The sequence below is a fragment of the Diuraphis noxia genome, unplaced genomic scaffold (assembly GCF_037042655.1).
Source record: "Diuraphis noxia isolate RWA-SAM2 unplaced genomic scaffold, SU_Dnox_SAM2 contig0002, whole genome shotgun sequence".
NCBI classification, from domain to species: Eukaryota; Metazoa; Arthropoda; class Insecta; order Hemiptera; family Aphididae; genus Diuraphis; species Diuraphis noxia.
This window is the reverse complement of record NW_028301712.1, coordinates 13513797-13529346: the sequence shown is the minus strand read 5'-3', so window position 1 is coordinate 13529346 and position 15550 is coordinate 13513797. Positions and strand designations below refer to the sequence as shown.

General features: G+C 25.1%; 1 protein-coding gene across 2 annotated transcripts in view; it reads left to right on the top strand.

Moving 5' to 3' along the window:
* The first annotated feature begins 864 nt into the window (after window positions 1-864).
* Window positions 865-15550, top strand: part of trc (Serine/threonine-protein kinase tricornered) — a 131984-nt gene continuing 117298 nt past the window's right edge. The window contains exon 1 of one of the 2 annotated variants that reach the window (XM_015508949.2): window positions 865-1013. Coding sequence is in view for 1 of the 2 variants with exons in the window: in XM_089219525.1 (XP_089075651.1) it covers window positions 3374-3388 (15 nt within the window). In the remaining variant the exon portion in view is untranslated. Of the gene's footprint in view, window positions 1014-3326; window positions 3389-15550 lie in introns of those variants that run through there. The other variant, XM_089219525.1, reaches the window with a different exon arrangement.

Below are 15550 nucleotides of genomic sequence, written 5' to 3'. Positions count from 1 at the left end.
GTAATAACTAATAAAATACATAATATAGGTAATATAATTTGAATTATAAAATATTACATCAAACCGTGATGCGTACCAGTTTTCTCTATGTCTCTAGGATTAGGTATATGGATTAAGTTAGTCTAGAAAGTCTCAAAATAGTAAATTCTATTACATTTTGGATATATTTTCAAGTTGTAATGAACATATTAGTCTAATAATTTACGAGCAACACTGATCACCACTTATTTATGAATAGATTGATTCGGTACATTGAATTATTTGAAAATAAGGTTATTTGAATGGTAATGGTAACTATGTAAAACGTAAGGAACTCTGACCGCTGATGTCCAAGTATTCCGAATCGCAATTCGCGGTTTTCTTGCGACGTTATACTGTTATTCATTATCACTTATCAGTGACTTGGACACCGGTGTTGGCTAACCTGATACCTGAGGAATGCGTTTTGCAGCCTCCGACGATGAGATAAAACCAGTGGAAATAAAAACCAATCAATATATTATATTATGTAAACATTGTAAACAAAAGAGTAAAATATTTTCGTTTTTATCATAGAAGATTTTTCGTCATAGTTTAGTTTTCTTCAATTAAACATTTTTAATTTTTAATGTTTGTTCGTATCGTATGTGTATGCCGTTCAAATTAGCAGTCCGTCTATCTGCCATGTTCGATTCGCGCACTTTATTGAGCTGATAAACACATCGCTTCGGAGGCTTTTCTTATTATTCAAGACCAATTGCTGGTACATTTTTATACGAAAATACCATTACAAAGTCATAGTTGTTTTCAAATATTCATTTTTATTTAATTTATTCAATATTTAGCTAGGTGTATAGTTTTTTTTTTTTTTTTTTTTTTTAACAGTAGCAATAACTAATTTTAATGAACAGGTTGACTGTCATTTTCTCAATAAAGAAACGAGACCATTAAGCTGGCAGGAGCATTGGAAGACAAGTCAGATTTGGAGGGGACTGCTCCAACCTCTCCAGATCATGTTTCGTTGGAACAATCAGGTACTTAACTTTTAATAGTCAATAATTTCTGAGGTAGGTAGTGAATTAATGCCTAATAAACGTAATTAATTTTTATTTGATGATATTTGACTATCTGTATTTTTTAGTTCAAATATTCATAGGTCTTATTCATTGAAATTGAATTCTATGTTTTCATTAAACAGAGAATTCAATTTAAAATATGTTTAATCGAGAGTAAATAATTTAGCTGAAATATTAATAATATACATTATTATCTTGATGATAGCTTATCAATAAAATAAATTTCATACAACTCTTATCAATTTTCCATGATATTTTTGTACGTATATATTGCATATAGTTATTTATTTGGAAATCCAGATTCCAGAATATGGATATATTGAGTTTAGAAAATTATTATTAGATATTATTATTCTCTTGTATTATGTCAATGCTCCATGGTAGGTGATTACTTACTTATAAATTTTAATTAAATAATAAATTAATTTACTTGTCATTTTGTTTTATATTATGTTACTATGGTCTGTGTTTTTCACTTGTGTGTTATACACTTTTTCCACTTGTACATTTTTATAAAACATTATCTGACAGTACTTTTAGGCTGCTCAAACAATAATACATTTGTTGTACTTGTAGCCTGTGGGTGATTGTAATAAATTATATTATTATTTACAAAAACATATATAATACTATATACTAATAACTAATATACTCATAGATCATTGGCAAGGTTAATTAGTTTAGTGTTAGAATTTTAGTCTACCAAGTACCAACCCACTCATATATTTTTATCAAACATAAAAAATTGTATAAATATCACCAAGGTGAATATATATATATATATTATATATATATATATCAATCTTGTATACCATATTAATTTAAAAAAAACATTGATCAATTTGACACCAAATTGCATTATGTTTATTATTTACTTATCATTTATTTAATAATAATACTTTTTTTAAAGTTTGAAGTTATATTAATTTGATTGTTATATTATTAATATATCAATATTGATATTCATTAACAGCTTTTTCTAGATGTTGCTTATTATAATTCTAATTAATAATTATAACTTATTTAACTTTTAATCATATATATTAAACCAAAAATATTTATATTTTATTATATTATAATATTATTAATTTTCTTAGATGCAATTATATACATATCTATTTGCCAAATTTAAAACTTCAAAAATGGTGGAATTAATGTGTCATATCTAATCTATGTTTAATAATAAACAAAAATTGTGTGAAAGTACCTTGAGTAAATCAATATTTAATACACCTTGGTTGTATAGCGATATTATTTCATATTATATAGATGAATATTTATCATAGATATTATGTACCTTAGGCTTAAATCTTTATTGTGATAGTGGGAGGGTTAATTTTAATATTAATTTTTTAAAGTATAAAATAATTTATAATTAAGTTATGTATTATGAAATATGTACAAATATTATCAACATTTACATTTGAACCGGGTGCTCATTAAAAAATGCACTATTATTTTAAAATTTTTAAAATAAATACCCATATTTTTTTCTGATAGTTCTTAAGTTGTTCAAATACACATGAAATCAATGGTAATTGTAAAATTATAATCGCATGTTCTTTGATTTTTTCTTGCAATTTATTCATGCAAGAAAAAAAATTCTTAATAGTTTATTATTATTATCCCTCATAAGTGGATGCACATCTTGGATTTATCTATCCCTCGATTACTAGAACTAGTAACTAATAAATATTATTATTAAGGTTGAAGTAGTTCAAAATAAATGATGGGAAGGGGAAAAGTGTTAAAATTTTGTAAATATTTACATATATCTCATCTTTAAATAGACTTATAAAGTAGGAGAAGGAGAAGTGAGGTATCTAAACTAAAATAATGTATGCTATATAGTATATAATATATGTATATATGTATATTATATATATCTTCAACTAGAACAATTGGAACTGACACACTGCAGAAATCTAAAATTGAATTATTAATATACTGATGTAGGTACTTAGGTATTTAATAGTTCAATCTTTCAATGTAACCATTTAATACGTATTTGTCAGTTATCATTATTTTAAACTCTTAACTTGAACTGTTTTTTTCTACGTGCGTACATTTGGACTGCTGGCGTTATTTCTCCCATTAAAAGTACCATTGAAAAATATTTAAAACAATAACAGTGTAGTCATTAAGCATGTTTGCTTGCTAGCAGTTGTAGCAGTTGAACAAATATTGTAAATACGGTTATTTAGTACACTCAGAGTTAGAATTTTATCTACTATTCATTAGTATTAACAAACGCAAGAGTTAAACTCGTGTTTAATTTAGACCTCGTGGTAAATACATTGTTCTAATATATAATTTATATGCAATTTTTGGCGGTAAGTTCTTTAAATTATCTTTTAAAATTATTGTTTTGTAAGGTCTATTCATTTCTTTAATATGTTTTTAATTATGGGTACAATTATAAATTTATTTTATCTAGGTATTTATTTATTTTATATTCGGAACAGACCAATAAATGAATTGATTTTATTATGATGTATGTTGTTGTTTTTTGTAGGTATTATGTGAATGTTTATAAATGTAAAATTGTTTTTACTTTTTCTAAAAATTTGAAAATTTATTGCAAGTTTTTTATAAGTTCCTAATATTGGAACTAAAAAAAATAAGTTAATCGTTATTTCACAAATATTTTTTATAAGTATCTGTAGATTACATTTTAACCACATTGAATATTTACATGTTCACAATTACTTACGCATTTAAATAATTTCTTACTTTGTTTGATTCTCAATTTTTTTAGAGCTATTTATTTATATTTGACATTTTCAATGTTTTTTTTTTGTTATTTATAAATATTGATAAAACATTTTTTGTACAGTAAAAATGAATACAATTTACCTCATAAGTTGGTATTCAACCTATATATAGGTATTTAAAAATATTAAGTATACAGTCAAATCTGCTTATAACAATCTTAAAGGGACTTAGAGAATCAGATTATTATATCTAAACATTGTTTCATCCTGATAGACCTGATGACAAATATTTGTACTGCACGTGAGGTATAACGCCAACAAGAAGATGGCTGAGAATCGTTTTATCCAAAATATTGTTGTATACAGCATTGTAATGAGTGGATTAAATTGTATATGTACGCACCTTTCTTTTATAAATACATTTGATGTTGAAATAATAACTAAATTAATTAAAAAATAATGTAATGGTTATTCCATACATAAAATATGTAATGGCTTATTATTAAATTCAAATTTAATGCATATACTAAAATCTAAGAGTGGTTTTAATATTTATATACATTAACAAAAACAGTTTTTTTTCTATTAGGTTAATTGATTATTATATTTTATCTCATATTTATAGCTTATATTGTATGTTGGTAGAAATATTAATTTGTCTACGATAATTTGTTATCTTTGTATAAATATTGGGAGTTTATATCTGCATTTTGATATAATTTTTAGACTACAAGAACAAAAAAATTAATATTTTTTTGTAATTAAATATTAGTGTAATACAATTGTTAATAAAACAATTTTAGCTACAACTTAGAACAAAATAATACTGTTTAGCATCCAAATTGAAAACCTATGTGTAGTATGAGTACCTTATGTATAAACTATAAATTATCTATATATATATCTATATATAGAGAGATTATATATATAAAGATTATATAGTTAATTTCTGATGAATATAATATCAGTGATAATAATACTTGTTTTAAAAATGTTCTATTATTTATTCAATTTTATATCGGTGTAGTTTTTAGCAAGCTTGTAAATTAGATAAATATTCTGTATGAATCAGGATTTTAATACCCCATGGGTTTTTTTCATATTTAATTTAATTTCTATAATATTTAAAAAAATTTAAAATTTTGATTGACTTGTTTTTTAAATTTGTATTCTGGTGTGTAGGTCACTAATCATTGCTATTGACCACTGTTGAGTACCAACTGAAAAAATTGTATGTTCGCCAAATTAAAAATAGTAAATATTTGTTAATTATTAAGCATTTCACATCAAACTTGGATAAATATTCACTTTCTTACTACGTTAATTTGTTAGTAGGCTATCTTATTTAGTATAGTTTAATTATCTGTTAAATTATCAGAAAAAATAAAGCAGCAAATTAATTTCAAACTTCAGAAATGGATTATATTCATTCATTTTAAGATTTACATTTAAAAAAAGTAGTTTTAGATTTCAAACATTCGATTCTAAATATTAGTTAGTAAATATTGCATACCTTTTACCAATTCAATTTCGTACTTATGTAGTATTAATTTAATGCAATTATCAATACTTTTAAGAAATTGGAAAACGATTAATTTTTTTCACAAAATTTGCGTAAGAAAACAATTTCTCCTCTTAAATTTCAATTTTTAATTCCTATACGAAAAAAAAATAGATTGGACATCGAAGATGCATGATTTATTTTTGAAAAGTTATGTTGTTCAACAATCATTGAATACTTGGTAACATATTGATACTATGCATAGGCGACACTTGGTAGAAACTATGTGGGTGCAAACGTTTATGGTAATAACATTCACAAATCCATAGGGAAGTTGCCCCCCCCCCCCCCCCCCCAGTACCCCCTAATATATAACTATTGCTACAACAAATGTAGTTAGAAAAAAATGTCTTTATTAATAACTATTAATTGGGTCTTTGTATTTTAAATACCTATGTACATGAATATGTAAAAATATTATTAAAAAACAACTTTTTATTTTGACATAAACAATATGATCTATTTTGAACCATATCGCTATTTAGTGATGAATAATTAGCTTCCTGCATTATTTAATTATTATTATTTTAACATTTAATCACGGACTAAGATTTTAGTCCGTACAATTAATTGAGTAATCAGATATAAAATATTAAAATTATCCATGGTTATTTTTTATTATCAAAATTACATTATATCAGTATAATTGTTAACAATAAAATAATTAAAATATTTTTTACTGTTGTGATTGTCTGTGTGTGGGTGAAAAATGATACTTTTGCCACCCCAGAAAAATTGTCATGGGTGCAACTGCACCCTCATGCCCCCCCTAGAAGCCGCCTATGATACTATGTATCAACTGGTCTATTGACTATTGTATAAGTTTAAAAGACTGGACAACGTGAAAAAGAGGACTGTTAAATGACCATAGGCGCAAATAGGGGGGGCTTTAGGGGCTAAGACCCCCCCCCCACAAACACTTCAATAGCCCCCCCCCCCCCAAACACTTTCTAAATTTTTTTTATGCTTTATCAGTATTATAATTATAGTTTATGATGTAAAATTCGTGTTCGTATTTTACTAAAAATGTATTGGGTAAATTTTTTTAAATAAAAATATAGTTCTATAATTATATTATTTTGTTGTACTTGTTGCTCTAAAGCCATACATACTTACAGTATTAATAATTCCTATTGTTTTCCTAAAAATAATGTGGTGTATGGTGTATAATGTATATTAGGTATATATTATAAGTATAATTTTGAGAACTATTACAAGTAGGTAGATGAAATAGGATAGCACATTTGAAAACAATATTTAATAAGTTTTATTTTCTGTGAATATTGTAATAATTAAGTACACAGTATACGATATACCTATATGTTGTACTAAAAAAATATTTAGGTAATAATTACTTGTATAAATGCTTCATTTAGTAGCTAGGGCTTCAGCCCCCCCCCCCCAAATCTCAAACGCTATTTGCGCCTATGTAAATGACTACTTTATAATTCTAGTTGAATTTTTTTTAATGTTGAGAAGGTATCTGTGTGCCAATTACGCTTAAGACGGGGTTATCAGGAAGTGGAAGAGAGGAGAAGTTTAGTATTAGAAGATCTGAGTGTTGACTGTGTTTTTGTGAAATAGTTAATAATAATGAGAGCCGAGAGGCTAGAAAATTGAAGATATTCTAGATAGAATCACTAAGTTGAAGATTGAAACATTTTTATTGGTCTTAATTCCTGACACCAGACATAAAAAAACCGCATATCATTGTAAAACCAATATATTAATTGCTCCTATCTGAATTTGGAATAAATAAATTAATTAATCTGGTAACAATAACAATTTTGTTTTTAAAATTATTACCGTTTAATTTGGTGAATCGTTATGTCTGAATAAAAATGCCACTGCGTATTGTTAAAATAAATTTAATTATTAAAAGTATATAATTTCCGTGATTGAGTTAATTATGTACATATATTTTAATTAATTATGTTAGTTATTTTATTACGTATTTATTCGTAAACGTATAAAATTAATAATATTACATTTTAATTTTTGAAAATTACATCATATTTTAATGATTTTATCATTTGACAGTTTGATGCAATTATAGAAACATCTTCTCATTTCCTATCAAAACTAAAATATCCAATCTACCAACAGTACTTTTTCATAATGTAATTTCCATTGCGAAATCAATAAGTGAATTTCAATAAAATTAAGGTTTTTTTTAGTTAAATTTTCTTACATAAAATGTACACTGGTACGCAGGCTGGATTATATCCCATTGTTAATTCGTTTGTCATAATATAATTTTATAGTACATTTTTAAAATCGAATTTTAATAAACAAAAAATTAAAGCTATTAGGTAACTATTTATTTTTTATAATACGAGGCATATTTGAAAAGTAAGTGTTGTTCGCATTACGGTTAAACTTGTGCATATTATCTGTACGTGCGGCTAATTCAGATGTTGCTTTGATTCAGTAGTCATTTGCCGTATACGTATAGCAATTTATAGCATAATATAATATAGCATTTATTATGATATATGTATAACAATGCCCGTGATAATCGTCGCTATTGACAGCTGTAAAGTTCGCGCTGTAATTAAATTTTTGTGTTCAACAATTTTTTAATTAAAATTAAAATTCTCTAAATTACTTGCTTATTTTTATAAATGTATCTTCTATTGATAATCTACATTTACAATAATTCTATAATTTATAGTGTTGTAATATGTATCTACTCGTGGTTGATTTGCCAGCTTTAGTGGTAGCGTAAACTATTTTTGTTAACAATATTTATTATTTTATTAACCTGCCAAGTACCAATCTAATTTATGGTAAAAATCAAGCATGCACAGATTTTTATGTAAATTAATCAACACTTGGAATAGGTTTTAGAATGTAATGTTTTAGGTTTGCGTTATAGACTCACCCAAACGTCTCGCTGTATCTCACTTTTTCACAATTGTGTAACTCCATTGAATACAAATATAATATACATTTATGATGTGTACCTATCTTTAATTTAATATCTAACCTATAAATTATGTTCAAATTGTCGATAACACTATTTTTAAACCAAATGTACCTATGTATTATGTACCTACATTGTATATTTAATCAGGGGCGAAAATACGAGGGATATATTTAAAATTAATGACTAACATATTGAATTATTATATTTTTTAATAAATGTCTTAATCGTATATATCATACAAAAGTATTAGATAACCACTAACTTCTTAAGTTTTAAATGATATTATCTTATTTGATACCTATAGTAACCCCATCCTCCCCTGACCCAGTGAAAAAGTAGCACATTTTATATTGGCTCATCAATCAATTATTTACAAAATATATAAAAAAAATATACATTATTTATATCCTAAAGAAAGCTTATTATGAGATCTCATGGTATAAAATTAATTAAGGTTTTTGCAGATTCTGTGGTATGACCTATATAGTCGTAATAGTCATGTACTAGTTAAAGTATAGATAAGATTTTAAGATGATTATCTTTGACCAAAAATGGTGGTTGCAAGTTTGTCCAAGGACAGTTGAATTTTATTTTTTTTTCATCAGCTATCAGTAGGTAACTATTGCCAAATATAATTCAATATGAGTATATTGTAACAATATGTAATTATTAGTTTATGGTTGTATAGGTTAGAGCTATATAATTATACCTACTAAAAATTACAATATTATTTTTCGATATTCTATTATAGAATACATTAATATTGAAAGACGGTTAAAAATTGTCATACCTATTTAAATTTTAAGATAATATATTATTTTTTATTTAATACATCCATTAATTATATTTTTATGTTAATAGAGTTAAGATAACTGTTATTATTTTTTATTTGAAGTAAAATAATAGATTGATTTTTAATAATAAATATAAAAATATATATTTTCAATATCTGCTCCTGTCAGCTACTGCGCAAGTGCTTTAAACAAATTTAAAACATTGAATCTAGACATTAATTTCAAGTCAGTATCAATAAAATTAAATTTAAATGTTTAATCTTTACCAAACCAAGAGAGAAAACCATATCTTCCCAAATGCTAGGAATTCAAATCGTGCTATAAATGATGTTGATTGTATGTCGGTTGAAATAGTAGCGTATTTAGAAAAAAAATACTTTAGTTTTATGAGGCTGCTCAAAGTTCCTTTATTAGTGCGGATTTTATAGAATCTATGTTTTACCTAAGTATCTTTACTTGTCTTTATTACTATTTACGTCTCGCGATAATTTCATCGGAATTGTGGTCCGAGACTTTTCGGGGTATAAACCATTAGTATATTAGTTACAGCCCAGGTTTTTATAGCGTATAAGTTAGATTTAGTTTTATTATTATTAAAAATGTGAATTTATAAGTTTCATTATTATATAGTCAATAGTCAATCATAAATTAATAATATTATTATACACACTTTAAAATGATAAAGATTAATTAACAAAAAATTATAACATTATTATAATGTACCTATTGTAATTTTTTTTTAAATGTAAATTTAAGCTTATCAATTAATTTTTTTAGTGGATTGCTATACAATTTTTCAATATTGATTTGACATAACTGATTAGAATTATTGTGTAGTCCAGTGGTCAAAAATTAAAAAAATACTGGTGTAAACAATGTACATTAAGGCAATTTTAAAAACCATGCTCATAAAAAAAAAAAAATAATATTTGTATTAAAATCTTTTTCAACATCCCTTTTCCACCTTCTATTCAAGTGCCATAATTTCTCAATCATCCGACTCTAAAATTATTATAAATCGCTTTCTTACCCGTTTTTCTTTGAGTGGATCTGATTATATGTAAATTAATAAAATAATATAATATATACTATATAATTTAATATTTTAGTCTCACAAATAATACCTACTATAACTTATAAGAGTCACATTTCAAACTATATTTTATTTAATTATTATATTTTTACTACCTATAACTGATTAGTTTCAGTTAATAATTAGTAACCAATATTTAACTGATAAATAACTAATAAGTAGTAACTTTTACCATGTAATTCTATAGTTAGCATCCAGTCAAAGTTATATTTATTAGCAGTGGCGTAGCCAGGGGGGGGTTTTGGGTGTTTAAACCCCCCCCATTGACTTTCAACATCTAATAAATTATTATATATTTCATTAATTCTAGTACCTACTATCTATGAAAATATATGACATAAAACGTTTCTGAATATTCAGAGAACTCGTCCAGAAACGACAGAAACCTGATTGATATTTGATAATAATAATAATATTATATTTTTAATATTATCTGCACGAGTTTTCAAAAACACTGTGGTTATGACCACGATTAAAGATATTATTTATGGTTATTATCTTTTTCCACATTAAAAAGATTGAAAACATATTTACGAAACACCACATGTGAAAATAGGTTGAATGGTTTAGCAATGATGAATATACATAATGATATAATAATAGACCCTGATGATGTCCTAAATAAATTAGCGACTAAAACAAGAAGAATACGGTTGATGTAAATATTGTAATGTGATTAAAATTTTGTTTGACATTAATAAATAAATGCTTTAATTGAAATTTGAAGTACAATACAATTTGAAATAATTTGTTTTATATATACCTAAACCGTAAACCCCCCCCATTGAAAAATCCTGGCTACGCCACTGTTTATTAGTACCTATTACTGAAGTCTAGACTGTAGTTTAATTACTTTAATCACTTAGATTATTAATAATAATTTATTAACTATTATTGGCTATTGCATATTATATTTAAATTTTAAATATTACAAAACTATTTCTGTTTCATTTATTTTTTTTTTAAATATTTAATTACGTTTTAAGTTTAACAAAAAAAGTGACATGAATTATAATGGTTAGGTTATTTATGCATACATCAGTGAAATTTTATGTTATAATAATTTTAATATTTTTAAATAATTATTTAAAGAGCCTATACATTCATATATATAAAATTAAATAAAAAAATCAATCTTTAAATAGTCACGGTTAAAAAAAAATAAAAAATAAAATCAATTTTATCTAAAATAATGATGAAGTAAAACAATTTTATCAATCAATCATACAAATAATAATTAATAATAATTTTGAATACTTAGCAATAGTTTTTCAAAACCTTCTGTGGAATCTATTGATTTTTTTAAATGATCAAATAACAGTTATAAAATTATATAAAATTAAACGTGATGACTGATGACATATTTTGTTAAAATAATGATGCACGAGTTAGCGGCTGTTTGTTGGAACTTGGAACAGTTGAAACTATTGCTGGACTATTACGAAACCGTTATGCTTGAACTATTTGAAATGTCTCTCACGATGCAATGGTCTACGATTCTACGTTATACATTTTATTATCATTATGTATGTCAGTAAATTTATTTTTTTTCCTATAGGATTTTTAGTTTTTTGGTGTAAAATTATTACAATAAAACAAATCCTTATCTAAATTTTACAATACGTTTTCATCATATAGGTTGTATAAATAAAAGAGTAATTAAAATATTAATAATAACAATTTAACACTGTTATTGTACATTTGTAAACAAGGTCTATTTGATTTCTATAAATTAAAAAAAAATATGCATCTCATTAATTATAAAACATAACATGATTATTGTATGAGTAGTTATTAGAATATTTTTATCAACAGAAATCACATACCTAATTATTAAAATGTAATTATTTCTTATTTCAAAAATAGAACCTGTAATGTTATATCAAAAAAATGATTATCACGTAAGCAATTTTAAATTATTTTTACCATTCAAGTATTATTAATTTCAAGTATCGTTATTTTAATTAGCAAAATTAATGATATGTTTAAAAAATCTGGTAAATGAGCAATGCTCTGCTGTATCTACATTAGTTGTCTAGAGAGTGACTGCAACGGTTGTGTCAAATTTCAATTTAATAATCATTTATATGCAATATATATAAATATATAATATGTATATATAAATGTGTTTATATGTATATGCTGTGCAAAATTGAGTTCAATTTCAATATGATAATTTTCCTCTGAATGATTGACTTTTAAATTAATTAGGTACCTATATACATCGATTGTACAAGGAAAGTATAAATATTTTTAGATAATTATGTTACTTTAATAAATTTTAATAAAACGTTTATACGTTAACATTAAGTCAGTATCAAAAACCGTAAAAATACTAATTAAATATACCTAATATAAATAAGAAATCATATAATATTAAAATACATAATATTATTATACAATAATTTGTTAAGAATTATAAAATATCGATATCATAACGATTATTATAACATTATTCGTACTCCAGGGCAATATCACCGGCGCAATTAATATATATATAATATACATATATAACCTTTGTACGGTCGAGCATTATAAAAGTGCGAAACGCAGACAGTACCTACAGACGGGTATAAAGGTACATTGCAGAAAGCGGACACTTTGTATGGTCAGGTAAAAATTTTAGATTGCAGAACGCAGACACTTTTTACTATTATATAATATATAAAGTATTAAAGTATAATGTATATATTAAATACAATTTTATTAAAAATGTTATTAAGTTTAAATATTATTTGGTAAATCTAAGTACCTTTTACATTCTAAATATACATATATATTTCCTAAGTGCGATATCGGAATTAATAAAATTATGGTTTGTGTTTATCGTTGAACTGCATTTCACTAAGGTGACGACTGACTAAGGTGACGTTACGATGACACCAACAAACTCTACTAAATTAAGACCAAACATTTTTAAAGATGGTTTTGACTACACAATATTAAGAGAAAATTTAAACGATATACGTTGGAATTGTTCTATCACTATGTGATGTGTATAGGAAAAATTTCTAAAAATCGTATTGAACCAGTAAGTACCTACTAGGCTACTAGGGACACTAGGGTATAACTATATACATTAATATATACTTTGTGTATATAACAGTACAAAGTGTCCGCGTTCTGCAATCTAAGGTTTTACCTGACCGTACTAAGTGTCCACGTTCTACAATGTACCTTTTTACCCGACCATAATACGAAGTGACCGTTTACCAATTGATGTATTACCTTTTTGAAATCCCAAATTTATTTTTTCCATCCCTGTGATTTTTGGTGCCATTGATATATGCCCATTATTTGATTATTTTAGGTATATTGAACCTTCTGTCATACCTATTTAATTTAATGTATCCAAGATACAAGGTTTAGAAGATGTAAGGGTTATTATGTCACATTTAACTATTCATTTAAATATTACATTTTATATAAGTTGTTTATTTTATGAATACCTAGTTATTATATTTTAGACTCAAAATTAAAATTAAAATACATTTTTTTTATAGTTTTTATTATTTTTTAATGACAACATGTGTTTTTAATTCCTTATTCCAATACAAATATTCTATGGTGAAAAACGGCTGCTCAAGCGCACGTGATATGACGGCTTATCTGAACGTGTATAGTAAATTTTCTTTTTTGATTTTGTCGTAGTTTTTAAATTCTACATATAAACGATAAAAAAATTATTTTAGTTACTTTATTGTAATTCAAAAACTAATTTTCATAAAGTCTGGACACTTCATTAATACATAATACATATATTATTAGTTATTACATAATTTAGTACTATAATACATCTATAATATGCTATAAAATATTTAAATAAAATTTAAACTAATATTATGCTATTTATATATTACGGACCTATTCTCACTGACCACTTCTGTTCTATGGTTGTGCCATAATTGACATATATAATAAGTAATATTGTATGCAATTATATTATAAACTATTCTTACCTATATAGTTTATGCGGTTTATTTTGGGCAAAAATTATTTCTACTTATCGCGTATATCGCGAAAAATAAATCACTTATATGAATGTAAATATGTACCTATAACTGTTAATAACCTCAGAAACCAGGATGACTGCTTAAGCGATTTGTCTCTGCTCAGAATCGTTATTCGTGTATAATAAAATTTATCGTTGTATTTAAATTTAATGCATCCCACACAGTGACCTATACCTACTCAATGAGGTGCACTTGAAAACTACTTTACAGCAGAGTGACTTTGCTGATTTTTCTCTCCTTATTCCTTTTTATTTTATTTATTTATTTTTCCTTTTTTTTTACGTGGTTCGAAACCGCTCAAACGTTAATACTTACATATTACACACGTATCGGGTGCTGCGGTTATTGAGTTTCATACCGTTCGTGAACGCAATGCGTCGCCTGCGCTGTTGCAGTTAAAATTAATTTATTCACGACCTGCGTAATAAATCGAATTACCTACTATCACTCAACAATTATATATAATATATTGCATGAGAAAATATTTATTTATACTTACATTGAACATCACACTGTATATTTTTGAGAAAAAAAACGTTGGACAGGACACAGGACTTAAATCTAATCATGAGGTGGTGATGTATCCATGTGGAGTATTTAAGATTCTACAGCTATGTATATAATTAAATCAGGATAAAAAAAGTTTCTTCAGTAAATTGTTTGAAAATTTAGAAACACTTATCCATATTATGTTCAAAAAAATCTAAACATTTTGTAATTTGTAATTAACCTATATACAGGGTGATTTTTTTATCATGAACCACTCATTATTTCAAAAAGTATCAATGTTTTTTAAAATATTTTTTTACAAAGTTTCATATTGTTAAAAAAACAACGTTTTTATGAAAAAATTATATTTTTTAATATTTTTTATCCTTATAATTTTTTAAGTTTTTTACTTTTTTGAATTGCAACCTACAGTTTTAATTTCATATTCCAAAGCAGAATATTTTTCTAAGTATTTTGATACGTAAAAATCGAATTTTGGACGAGTAGTTCATGAGTTATAAGTATTTAAAGTTTAGACAAGCGGAGTAGTGGACAAACTTTTTGCGGGGTAACCCCGTACCACTCCACTCCGCCGATCTAAACTTTAAATACTTATAACTCATAAACTACTCGTCCAAAATTCGACTTTTACGTATCAAAATACTTAGAAAAATATTCTGCTTTGGAATATGAAATTAAAACTCTAGGTTGCCATTCAAAAAAGTAAAAAACTTAAAAAATTATAAGGATAAAAAATATTAAAAAATATAATTTTTTTATAAAAACGTTGTTTTTTTAACAACATGAAACTTTGTAAAAAAATATTTTCAAAAACATTGATACTTTTTGAAATAATGAGTGGTTCATGATAAAAAAATCGCCCTGTATAATTACGAGTAAGT